A 12,062-nucleotide genomic window follows, 5' to 3' on the forward strand; every position below is an offset into this window, starting at 1 on the left:
GACTGTAATCTGGCCAAAAGCAATCATCAATACCATAGCAGGTAAGAGGCAAATATAGGTTGGAAGGCACATAAAAAACATCTCTAGAAAAAACATTTAGAAAGTCAAAACATATATAAACATACCCTTCTCTTGCCTCTATTATTTTAGAGTCAAGAATTTCCTGTGCAGAAAACCTATTCTGGCCCCTTTAACCCACACTGCTGTTCTCAGCTGTACAACTTTTTTCTACAAAAACATCTGCAGGTCTTGTTTCCCTCTTTGCAAATTCATACATAAATAAAATTAAAGGGCTTTCCAATCCAGGTGTTTCAGTGCTCTGTTATTTACATGTCTAAACAGAGGCACCTGAGTTTCAATGTGAGCAATCTGTACCCTGTATTGTGAGTAAAGTGGGGATTTATTTTCAGTGTCTACTGGGAAGTGATTTTCCTCCTAGTCAGTTGTAACTTCCCCAGTATGTGTAGGCTATTGTTAAGCAGACAATAGATAATAGCCTACCTACCAGGCACCTATGCAAGCAGCACTCACCTGGCTGCAAAGGTTTAACACTGTTGCCAAAGATTTTCCTGAAGAAGAAGATAGACATGCCTGCCCATAACCTGGAATCTCCTCTCCTCCCTTGGGTTGCATCCTGCCCCCAGGATCCTTCTTGATGCCAGCGTGTCTGAGTCAGGTAAAAGCACAGAGCTTAAAAATGATGCAGTCAGCTATTTCCTGCTCTGTTTATTAGTTGGGTGTTTAGTTTGGACCCAGCTCATCACTCTTCACCAGGAAACTCCCATTGGCTTCACTGGGAATACTGAGCAAGGATTTCTGAGCAGGGCTTTTTGATGGAGGATGGCAGGACAGGACTGAGCACAGAAGTACTTGGCCCCTAACACAGCAGAGACAGTGAAATAGCCATTCCTGATTTTTAATAGCCAAGGACTCAAGGGACTTCACAAATGTGAGAAGTATTATTATCCCTGTACTGGTTACCAAAACAAAAGGGTGAAGTTAACATGTATTGTTTTAGCAATTCTTGGTGGCAAATCAGTGTCATCAAGTGATGCAAACTAGGTGAATGTAGAGCTACAGTTACCTAAAAAGAATGCCACATTTCTGGGAAGAGTTTTAAGGAACAACTAGTATGCCCCTTCCACCATTTTGCTTTCCTTAGGTGCAAGTCCCCACCACTATTCATGATCTGCTGTTTTAGAGCATTCACTCTTCTATGATTTCTCCTGCTTTTTCTCACAGTATGACAAGAAGAGCAGCATCCAGCCCGTGTGTTCCAGCAGACCTGCTGCTGGCCCTTCTCCTGCACACCTGCAGCAGCAAAGCCAGAACCAGCTTACATTGCCTCCATGTCCAGAAAAGTCTAGCCAGGCTCGCGTAAGTCTCAAATGGGGCAGGAGGAAGGTGTAACACTTCTCAAAATGTATTATTGAGCTCTGCATGCTCTGGTCTCATTAGGGCTGCAGTCAATGCCATTTCTGACAACAGCAGTTGCACTGAGCTGTGCGACTGCACCACCAGTGTGAGTCTCAAGCTTCAGTTAGCCTTGCACATGGGAATACATGCAGGTGTGTTCAAAAAAATAACCTGTCAGAAATATCTTAAAGGATCATGCTGTAGCTGGCAGTTTTGTGCCAAACACGCTTCAACCACACGAAGACCCACACAATGATAAGAGAAACTTCTTCCCAGGAGCCAGACAACTGGGCTGGGAAGTACCCAGGACTGTCTTGACAGGTGGCAACACTGGATGGACAGTGGGAGGGAAGGTACCATTTCTACTTGTATAAAATGACTGGAGAGATTAAGAAATAATTTTCTGATAGGAAATAGTCTTTCAAAACCTCTCCTGGAAGGCACTTGCTGATGTGCTGCCTGAGTACTGCATCTGAAGCAGATCACTTGCTGACATACTGTGTAGGCTGTGAAATTCTGTAACTTGCCTTATTATGTACAATCCTGGGACACACAATAACTATGTATTCCACCTCAGCCTTGCTTCTCCATCCTGTGGCCTTGGATGAATTCTGGGGGAATACCCCTTTCCCAGGAAGTTTTGTAATGAGGCAATGTTTGCAGCAGACAGATATGCCACTCCAGATATATGGGTCAGTACAGACAGCCAGAGAACACAGCTCTGTCAAGTTTGTTTGGCTTTCTGCTCCCTCCCAGAATGGACAACACCATTTGCTGCAGACCTCCTGCACCACTGATGCATTTCAAAGAGACATACCTAAATCTTCAGGGGTTTTGTCCTGGTAGCTACATAAACTTCTGCCTTTCCAAACACTTCAGAGGCACTTAGGAGTTCCACTTCACCTGCTTTCATAATTTGGCCATAAGAAGATTGTAGGCTGTCTTCTCCTTATATTTCTACTGGGAAATACCAGATGGGCTTTAGTCTGGCTATAGATGTTGATATCTTGGAACAAGTCCCTTGAAGTGAGTGATTGAAAAGGGAAGAGATGCTATTCAATATCAAACCCACAAGCAAAAAATGTAGATAAACAAAAATAAACCAAACACCCCACATTCTGAGGATAAAAAATGTTTGGCTCAAAAAGGAGGTGGGAAAAAAAGGGAATTAATGAATGATGAAATGATGAACTGTTTACTCAGTGACATATTTGTTGTTCACAGCCTATCCCCTGGCCCTGGGCATTTCTCAACCAGGCCGTCACAATCTTGCTTAAGCAGTCCTGGCACTGGCTTCTATGGGGACAGCACCTAACCCCTAGCACACTGTGCATTTTGGGTTATGCCACAGCTTCATCTGACAAGTGTTGGACAAATTATTGCACACCCTCCTTCATTGCCTTGTCATCACACTTCTGTGTGACACTACAGCTGGGCAAGCAGCAGAGAGGGGCAGCATGCTGAAAAGGAGAGGAAGGGTGGGAGGGAAGGAGGGAGGAAGGAGGGAGGTCCAGCCTCTGTGCTCATTATCATGGTGAGCACAGAGGCCTGGAGTGGCGTGAAGGAAAAGATGTTGAAAGCGGGGTGGGAGAGGCCTAGCAGGCTGGGGACAGCCTTTACAGGAGGTAAGAGGTGACACCCACAAACACTAGTGCAAGCAGGAGGAAAATGACTGTGTGGCACGTTTCACCACACCAAGTGCTTCAGAAGTCAGTATTGAAGGGAAAAGGAGCTCAGCTAATGGAGAGAGCTACACTGATGCCATGGCCGAAGGCTGACGGGCAAGCCACACTGAACATGTGTTTATGTCAGAGGCAGCAGAGGGGTCACAGATTTGGCTAGCACTTGGGATTTGGGGGCTGTAGGCAAAGTGTGGGGCTCCACATCTAAGCATTCAGGATGCATCTGGTGCAAAAGGCTAAAAACAGTTAAAGGGCTTAATTTGCCTCCTTTGTTCTGCAGGTTGGAATAAAAATGAAAACTCATCCAAGCCCTGAAGTTACCTGGTGACTCTGCTCAGCAGTTGAGATGTCAATGTGATGTGCTCCACATAAAAGCTATACAAAGGTGAGCCCTGCCCAGAGAACTGAAATGCAAGTATGATGGGTGAGATAAAAGCCTGATATAATACAGAGGAGGAAGGCACAATGTAAGAATAACACGAATATGACAAGATCATGACAGTAGTTTCAACACACTGAGACTGGGTCTTTCAACAACCAGTGGTTCAGTTGAACTTTGGGAAGCATTTTGGAGGATAATGAGGGTGCCAGGGGGGTCCTCTTGCAAAGCTTAATAAAAGACCTCCTTTGAAATCCTGACAGCAGCAACATTAAAACTATTCCTGGTTGTGGTGAGGGGCCTCTTGAGATCTTGCTGTGCTGGATACTTGGGAAGGGATAGAGATTTGCAAACTGAGTATTAATACTCTCTGCTCCTGGCTCAAAATTACTCCCAGTGTTTCTGGATAATTTATTTAACCTCTGATTTCTGTATGAAACGTGGGTTTCATATTTGTTTCCTTGTAAATCTCTTTGGGATACTGGTAAATTTGACCTTCCACAATACAGTGACAGCACTGAATGAAACCCTGAGAAGGAATTGAATGAAGCCAGCTGGCAAGTGGCAGAGGATTTGAATGAGATTGCAACCAAATGGGTGATAGTTTAAGGGGGCCAAACATGTCAAGGGATGTTGATGTGAGTGAACTCAGAAGCAACAGGTAAAACATTTTTGTTTGTGCATAGCATGGAGTGTTGTGAGTGTAGCAGCTCTCATACTGCTACCTGGCAGAGAGGCTGCTGCCTGCTCCCTCCTCTCACTCACCTCTCTTCTGCCTGCATTCTTGCCCCTGCCTCTCTACACTAGATTTCTTCTTTGTGTCATTTGTCATTCTGGTGCTTTCTCATGCTTCACTGCCCGTGGCCCAAGTGCCATGGTGCCCTGCTCCCTGGGGCAAGGTGAGAGTTGCTGCTGAGGCCACCAACAGTTCACACACCACCACGGAGTCCAGCAGCTACAGACCATTCAGAAACTCAAGAGTCTTTTCAGAATTGAGACTCAGTTATGCTGTGGGTTTTCCCTCCTATAGAAGATAGGAGTGAAATTCCTACATCTGCCCTCTCACAAGCATGACCAGCACCTTGCTGCCGGCACCCGCAGCTCAGCAGCCACCTACCACCTTGATGCACAACACAGCTGCCAGCCTTGCACTGCCGGCAAGGGCCCCTCCAGTTCTGCTTGCACCTTGCTCAGCTTTGCTGAGTTCTCCCTTGAGCTTCACAGGCAGCTGTGATCCAGAACGCAGAGGAAGCAAAATATTAAATTTCTGGAAAAAAGCTACAGAAGCAAGGAATGAACTTTACACTTATTCCATATTTCAGTACTACTAAGACTACACAAAGTGACTCAGGACTACACCGAGTGAAGAGAGAGGCGTTTGGACATAGCAGGGTCAGTGCTGCTGACTGTGTATGTTACTTACAGATGTGTAGCCCCGGGAAGAAACAAAACCATAAAGAATTATAAGCCTTGCTGGGATAATCTGGCTGTGGCTGGGGAATGCTTCACTGGTGGAAGGGAAGGGTGAGGGGTCTCCCGAAGGTGGGGAGTGGGGATGGTGCCGGGAAGCCTAAATTTACCAGCAGGGACAGTAGCCGGGCTCGTTCCCTTTCTAGGGATGGTGTTCCCGTGCTGGGACAGGGAAGCACCAGGCGGGGAGCGGTGGGTTGCAGGGCGTGCGGACTTCCCGGGACCGACAGCGGCGGGATGCCGTTCCCGCCTCGCCCGCGGCACCGGACCGCGCCGGGGGTGTGCCGGGGGCGGAGCGGGCCGGGCCGGGCCGGGCCGGGCCGCGGCGGGGGCGGAGCGGCGCGGAGCGCGGACAGCCGCCCGCGGGAGGAGCGCGGCCGCGGCGAGCTATGTCCGTGTCCGTGTCCGGCGGCGGGCGGTGAGCGGCCATGCCGCGCAGGGTGGAGAAGTGCCTGCAGATCGCCCCGCACTCCCTGGCCATCGTCCTGGACGCCGCGGCCGGGGGGCGGCCGGGGGGCGACGGTGCCGGTGGTGCCGGTGCCAGTGCGGGGCCGGCGGCGGAGCTGGGCCGCCACCGCATCGGCTACGAGATCTTCGCGGACTTCAAGCGGGAGAACATGCAGCACTTCTGGGACCGGCGGGCCACGGCGGCGGTGGCCGAGACCTTCTTCCTGGGCTGGATAGACGAGCAGGTGCTGCTGGTGCAGGGCAAGGAGGAGCACCTGGAGGTGCTGCGGCAGGGCTGGGCGCGCCGCTCCCTCAAGCCCCCCAGCGGCTTCCACATCAAGTGCCTGGGTAGGTGCCGCCGGGCCGGGCCGGGCCCCCGAGCTGCCCCGGGGCACCCTCCGTAGGGGCCCGGCGGGGTCAGGGAGCGGGGGAGGCAAAGGGGGCCCTGGTTTTAGCTCCCAAAGTGGATGTGCGCGGACGGGGTGAGCGGGGTGGGAGCGGTGGCATTGCGGGGATGCGGCTGAGTGGTGCTCTCCGGGAGAGCTGCCGGCCGCGGCCGTACGGTCGGTAGGAGAGGCGCGGTCCCCGTTCCCTTCGGCGGGCGAGGGTAGAAGCATAAACTGGAAGGGTTGGAATATAGCCCTGCAGGGTGAAATGCCCGCTGGCCTCCTACGGGCCGGCTCCGCCCGCAGCGTGCTCCCAGGGCTGCTTGGCTCGGGAGTTAAAAGTTTTGTTCAGTATTTCCAGGTGTGCTGAAACAATATTTTCCTTTATATTCGCTCTATGTGCTATATCAAACTTGTATCCCAGCGTTGCTATGAAGGTGTCTTTCCTAGCAAGAAGTAGTAGTAGGAGGAGATGAATAACGTGGTTTTTTGCGGTGCAAGCAGGTGGCTTTTGAGGCTATAAACGACAAGGCTGTTGTGCCGTGATGGGCTGAAGTTTCAAGTTACAGTGTGATTCTCTAAGGGAATCCCATCAGTGAGCATTGGCCTAGGACAAAGCACACCTCATCCTGAATTTTCTCTGGGAAACGAAAAAATCCTAGCATGGAGAGCAAAAATGTTTCAGCACTTATTTTGACATGAAAAAAATGAACAAACATGGCCAAAAAAGCAACCCAACCCCTCCACCCCTGTCCCCCCTCACCCCAAAACCCTAAGATATAAAGCTGTGGCTGTTTAGTGGGTATAAGAACAACAGAGCAGAAGTTTTTCTTAAGATTTAAGGCAACTCATTCATCACAGCTTGAAACATGCAGCTTCTCTTGTAGAGAGAAGGAAAATGGTGAGAATTTGGTTTATTGCTGGCTTAATTACTTGTCGTGGCTGCTGCAGTGATGGTGAGGCAAACTGTCTCTTCCTTGCGTACAGTTTATATAATCTATGTCCTGTGCAGCAGGCGCCATGAACAGGTCACAAAACTAGAGATGCTCTCTCTCTGTGCTGGGAGTTTCAGACCCTTAAATCAGGATGCTTCCATGCATTTATTTTTTAAAAAGATTAGCCGAGTAAGGTTCCTGAAAAGAATGAAACCTAAATATTCGAGGTTTCCCAGTTTCCTGTTTTTAATCTGGCTTTTGAATGTTTTTAGCTGCCTTTGTCCTTTTGAACAAGCAATGCTGACTCATATAATTTCTGGTTATTAGCAGTCTTGTCTCTTGCAGAGTTGTCAGACACTTGTCTGTCACTCACTATTTCCCCATCAGACTTACTTGAATATTACCAATTTTTTCTGGGCTGAGAGGGGAGATCAAGACAAGTTGCCCTGTTAAAAATGAGCTGATGGACCTTTTTTCCCCATAATAGCAAATTTTCCTTTGAACCTCAGATGACAAGACAGTATTGCAGAGCAGGGGGTTAATCCTGTTCTGATGATAGAAAAGTTTTGTGTGGTCCACCACTATCTGGAGAAGGGAAGGAGTTGGGCAGTGGTTAATGCTAGCTGCTCAGCCTAGCTCATCTGGGCTTTTTGGCTGCAGTTGGATGGAGGATGAAGAGCTTTTGGACTGGCCCTGTCACCTGATGGAGTATCAGGGTCAGTGTTTGATTTCTGGGGTGTTCCTGGACCTTGCTCATTGGGTGACATTCCTCAGCCTGCTGCCCAGGAGGGCTATGGAAAGGTGCTTTCTGACCTTGACTTTACTAAAGCCACCCAGGAATGTAAACAGTTCTTTGTGGCCTATCTTAAAATATGGAAACAAAACTTTTGCTAGAAGTTCACGTTAATAAGTAAGCTCACTGGTGTGCAAATAATATGCATTCCTTTGGGGGTTATCTGTGCTGCAAATTTACAAAAGACTGGAGCCAGAGTTTTTCATTTTGCTTTAAAAATAGCAAATGCCTCTCAGCATTTGATTTAAGGCTATGAAAGAAGAGCAGGGACCTGTTGGAGTCTTGCCTGTTGTGTAGTGCCTTAGCTGTGCTAAATATGATGGAAGGAACTGATTGACTTTATTTTTTTTTCCATTGTTTTTTTTTTCCACTCCCAGAATGATAATTCAGGTCTTGTATCTAAGTAGATTCAACTTGCACTTACTGCAAAGTTAAAAAATTGTCAAAATAATGGGCTTGGCCTGTGGGCATGAGCATCTGCTTAAATGCATGTAATTGTATTTTCAGCATAATTAGGTAGCTAATGTGTAAGTGGCTGTGACTTATTGAAGAACTCTCTCACAGTTTATTATCTACTTTGTTTCATTAAAGCAGCAAACAACACATAGACAGAAAGGAAAAGCGCCAAAGCTTTTCAGCTTTAAAAAATGTGGTTGGTATCTTAGGCTGATAGGAAAACCTGCCTGCTGGGAGTTGCAGAATAGTAATATTTTACTCCTGTTAATAAATAACTGGTAGGGTCAAGGGGGAAAAGTGGCATAGTGTTTTTGATGAAGGTGACATTGTTGTTTTCTCTTGCTCTGGGTCCAGCTGGTAGTCCTCATGCTTTGGGGGCATAGGGGTTGCCATGCCTGGGCAGTGGGGGGGGTGTGCATGGGGAGAACTGACTAGAGGGTCTTTCTCTGCACCCCAGGGCCACTGGAATACCTGGACAATGGTGTGATGAGTTGTTGGGTTGGTTCTTGTCTCTTTTCTCAGCTGGCTGTCTCTTTGTGCAGTCAGGTGGGGGCAATTTCTGCCTCACCCGCCCCTGGAGTCCAGCTGGGATGGAGTAGCTGGATGAAGAGCTGCCTGCCCCAGGGTGGGCGTGGGGACAGCATCCCAACCTCCTGCTGCTGTCTAGCATGGGACGAGGGACAGAAAGGTCTCCTCGGCTGCACAACCTCCATGCATGGGTAGTAGAGAGCCTTGGACAACACTTCCCCTATATAAAGTGCTAACATGACTCAGAAATAACAACTGCAGCCTGGCTTTCAAGCCTCTGCTGGTGTTGCTGGTGTTTCTTTTACATTGTGGTCAAGTGCCTTGGCTCTGGTGGGTTGTGGTAGCTGTGGAAATAGTAACTGGAGGAAAATATAGCTGGTGAGGAAGAGGGAATGCTAAATCTCTAGTGTGCATATCATGTTTTCTGCTGCTGGAATTGTAAAATGTAAACCAGGAGAGACTCACTGCTGAATAGTCTTCCCACCTTTAAGTAATCCTGGCTTGATAATGAAAAGTTCATGAAAGTATGCATGTAGTTAGCAGGGACTGGGTAGTCCTATTGTGATCAGTGCAGGTGTACCTGAGCTACAAAGTGAATGGATTAAAATCCACATGAGATTCCAGTCTCTGAAGATTTGAATTATAAAATTAGACCTGAGAATTAAATACAGGAGGAATATGAAGCACATGAGAAATTTGCTTATTGCATTGACATCTTAGTGCTGGAGGGTACGGCAGATGAAGTGATTCATGTGCGACTTTTAAACTTACTCCTCTGGCAGTTTTCTTGAACTAAATGGTTACACCATTAAAGATTGCTCAGTTACCAGTTTTGCAGTGATCAAAGTTATTCGGATATTAGGAAATTGTTGGGTGTATCGAGGTTTTAAAGTTGGCAGATGGGAAACTTTGGGAAACATAAGTAGTCTTTGAATAAACAGAATCCGCAAACCAGCACTTGCTTAATATGTTGATTTAGGGGGTCAAGGAAGCTTTATGCAAATCTATAGGTCCAGTGATGAAATTCATTGTCTTCGGGAGCTCTCTTGTAACTTTGCAAGACTTTTGCAACTTAAGTCTTTAATGAGCGTTAGTATTTTAATAAGATTTCTTTTTTTTGACACACCTTCTATTTGCACTCACAAATATTTGTCATCCTGAGAGCTGTTTCTTAATTTTTTTTTTAACTTTTCAGCTCTCCTGTGCCAGGTGCTGTCAGTCTGGCAGGATGTTCCACCTCATTTTCATGTCTTCATCTCCCTTTGTGTTCCCAGATGAGACTTCCTTCTGTATCTGTCTCTCTTGATTTCTGTGTCACGGACAATGGGCATCTTTGAGAAGTTTTCATACGCTTCGCAGAAGGGCCATGCCCTTCTGTAAAGATTGCCTGAAAAGAACTGACCAAACTTTATAACAACCCTTTGGCCATGCCCAGAGCAATTTCTCCAATTAGAAGGCTGATGTTCAGATGGAGTTTTTACGAAATGTATGTGCAATAATTAAACTAACTAGCAGGAGTTATAATTCAGCAAAGTTGGCAGGGCCGGGCTGTTGTGCATTGTTCCTGCTTGGCCAGGCGTAGGGGGGAAACTTTTTTTGCCACACTGGGAGCTGGAGCTAAGTGCTCCTTTTCTTTTCTCTCCCTGCCATATCCTCTCATGCCACCAAAAAATTAAATTAACACCCCACCAGTTTAGGTTTGGTAATTTTCACAATACGTTTTGCAGTCATTAGTGGATGATTATGGTGAAGTGTAGACTGTTGGACATAAAATGTTATTCATCTGAAGGCATTTCTAAATCATGAAATTTTTCTCCCCATTATCTCCTTCATATAGTGAAAATTTCTTTTCAGTGAGGGAGCATTAGGTTTCATAGTAATAAAACCTCCAGTGACTTTACCACACACTCAACTACACCTTTTGTATGCCTGACATGGAATTGTATTCCTACCATGGGAAATTCAGTGGATTTAAACTACAATTTTTTTTTTCTCCTTCTCTACCACTCCAACCTAGAGCCAGTTAGAGATTCACTAAGCACTTTTTATAACTGTGAGGTGGTTGTTGCAGCCTGAAAATAAAGGGTAAACTTAAGCTTATGGCCAGGCTGAAGTGCTTATGAATTTACTCCCAACTCTGAGTAAAGAACTTCACTGCTCACAAGTGTTGGGTTGGGCCTTTAATGTAATCTGTAAAAGCAGCTTTCAGAGACTGGGGAGACAGACACAAGAGCTAAATGAGTATGGACTGCATATAAAGTGCCTGATTTCTCAGTATGTGGTTTGTGCTTGTGTTGTGGGAAAGAAGTCTTAGAGTCAGAATTGCTTTCTGCTCTTTAAAGAAAACTGTGGATGGCCTGCGAGGCTAGTGCTAGTCATCAAAAATGTATTGTGAAAGTAAAAAACACAAGGGAAGGAAAGATATGGCCTATTTAATTTCATTTTTTCACTCAAAGCAGCTTCTCTTGAACAAGCAAAGTCAAATACACAGATCTGTGGTATTCATTGTGCAACTCAAGGGAAGGATTTATACGGTTAATAGCCAGCTAGTACTGTCTCCCCACCTCCTTCCTCCCCACAAAGAGCACCATTGTGTAGCAAAGCATCTTTTCCTGTGGCAGATAAGTCATCCAGCCTTGCAAGTTAAGTGCACGCTCTGTGTGAAAAGCAATGTGTAAAGGAGCTGTGGTGGCCGGGAGCAGCCCTTGGCCATGGGGCTTTGACAAAGCAAGAGATCTCTCACTCTCTCCATCTCTTTGTGCATGAGGGTCTGGTCTTTAATTAAATGCTCCTCATTCCCTTCCTCAAAGGGCCCTTGTCTTTGCCAGGGAGCAGCACAGTAGGTGTGCACTGAATGAAGCCCTTGTCAGGTGTTATTCCCAGCACTTAAGTGGGCTCCTGGGCTGCCAGCATCATGTGCCACCAGACCAGTCACTAAATCGCCTTTCCATCAGTCCCACTCTTCTTTTTTATATAGTCATTTTTGGATTTAAGAAGACTGAGGTGAATGAGGTGTCCAGGGGCCACGCAATGGATAACCATGGAGCTGCTAGTCACAAACACCTCCATCCTGCCCACTCAGTTTTACCATTTTGTGGCATGAAAACTCAGTTGTTTCCCCTTTTGTCCGTCTTTGTAATTTGCTAATAAGAGTCATGTTGTTAAATGGTTATGTTGTTAAATACTTTACTTATCAAACTGTAATGATTTTAGTTGACAAAGTACAGACCGTCTATGTGTGTTGCCACAGTTTAAAATTTTGCTTTAAATGAGTTTTGATTCATAGAATGGCTTGAGTGGGAAGGGACCTTAACAATAATCTCCTTTGAACCCCTGTGCCGTGACCAGGGAACCTTCCAGCAGACCAGGTTGCTCAGAGCTCCATCCAGCCTGGCTTTAAGTGCTTCCAGGGATGGGGCACCCACCGCTTATTTTGACAACCTGTTGTAGCAGCTCACCACCCTCACAGGAAAGAATTTTGTCCCAGTATCTCTGCTAAACCTTCCCTCTTTCAGTTTAAGGCATTTCTCTTGTCCCATCCCTACATGCCCTTGTAAAAAGTCTTCTCCA

At 46.6% G+C, this 12,062-nt stretch overlaps 1 protein-coding gene across 1 annotated transcript in view; it reads left to right on the top strand.

The window, feature by feature from the left end:
- Nucleotides 1-5,348: 5,348 nt before the first annotated feature.
- STOX2 (storkhead box 2) overlaps nucleotides 5,349-12,062 on the top strand; it is a 143,998-nt gene continuing 137,284 nt past the window's right edge. Inside the window, exon 1 of the mRNA XM_071432171.1 lies at nucleotides 5,349-5,742. Within this exon, the coding sequence (XP_071288272.1) occupies nucleotides 5,376-5,742 (367 nt within the window). The 5' untranslated portion in view covers nucleotides 5,349-5,375. The remainder of the gene's footprint in view (nucleotides 5,743-12,062) is intronic.

The sequence above is a fragment of the Agelaius tricolor genome, unplaced genomic scaffold, assembly GCF_023055355.1.
Source record: "Agelaius tricolor isolate 1412-34295 unplaced genomic scaffold, bAgeTri1.0.p SCAF_8, whole genome shotgun sequence".
NCBI lineage: Eukaryota > Metazoa > Chordata > Aves > Passeriformes > Icteridae > Agelaius > Agelaius tricolor.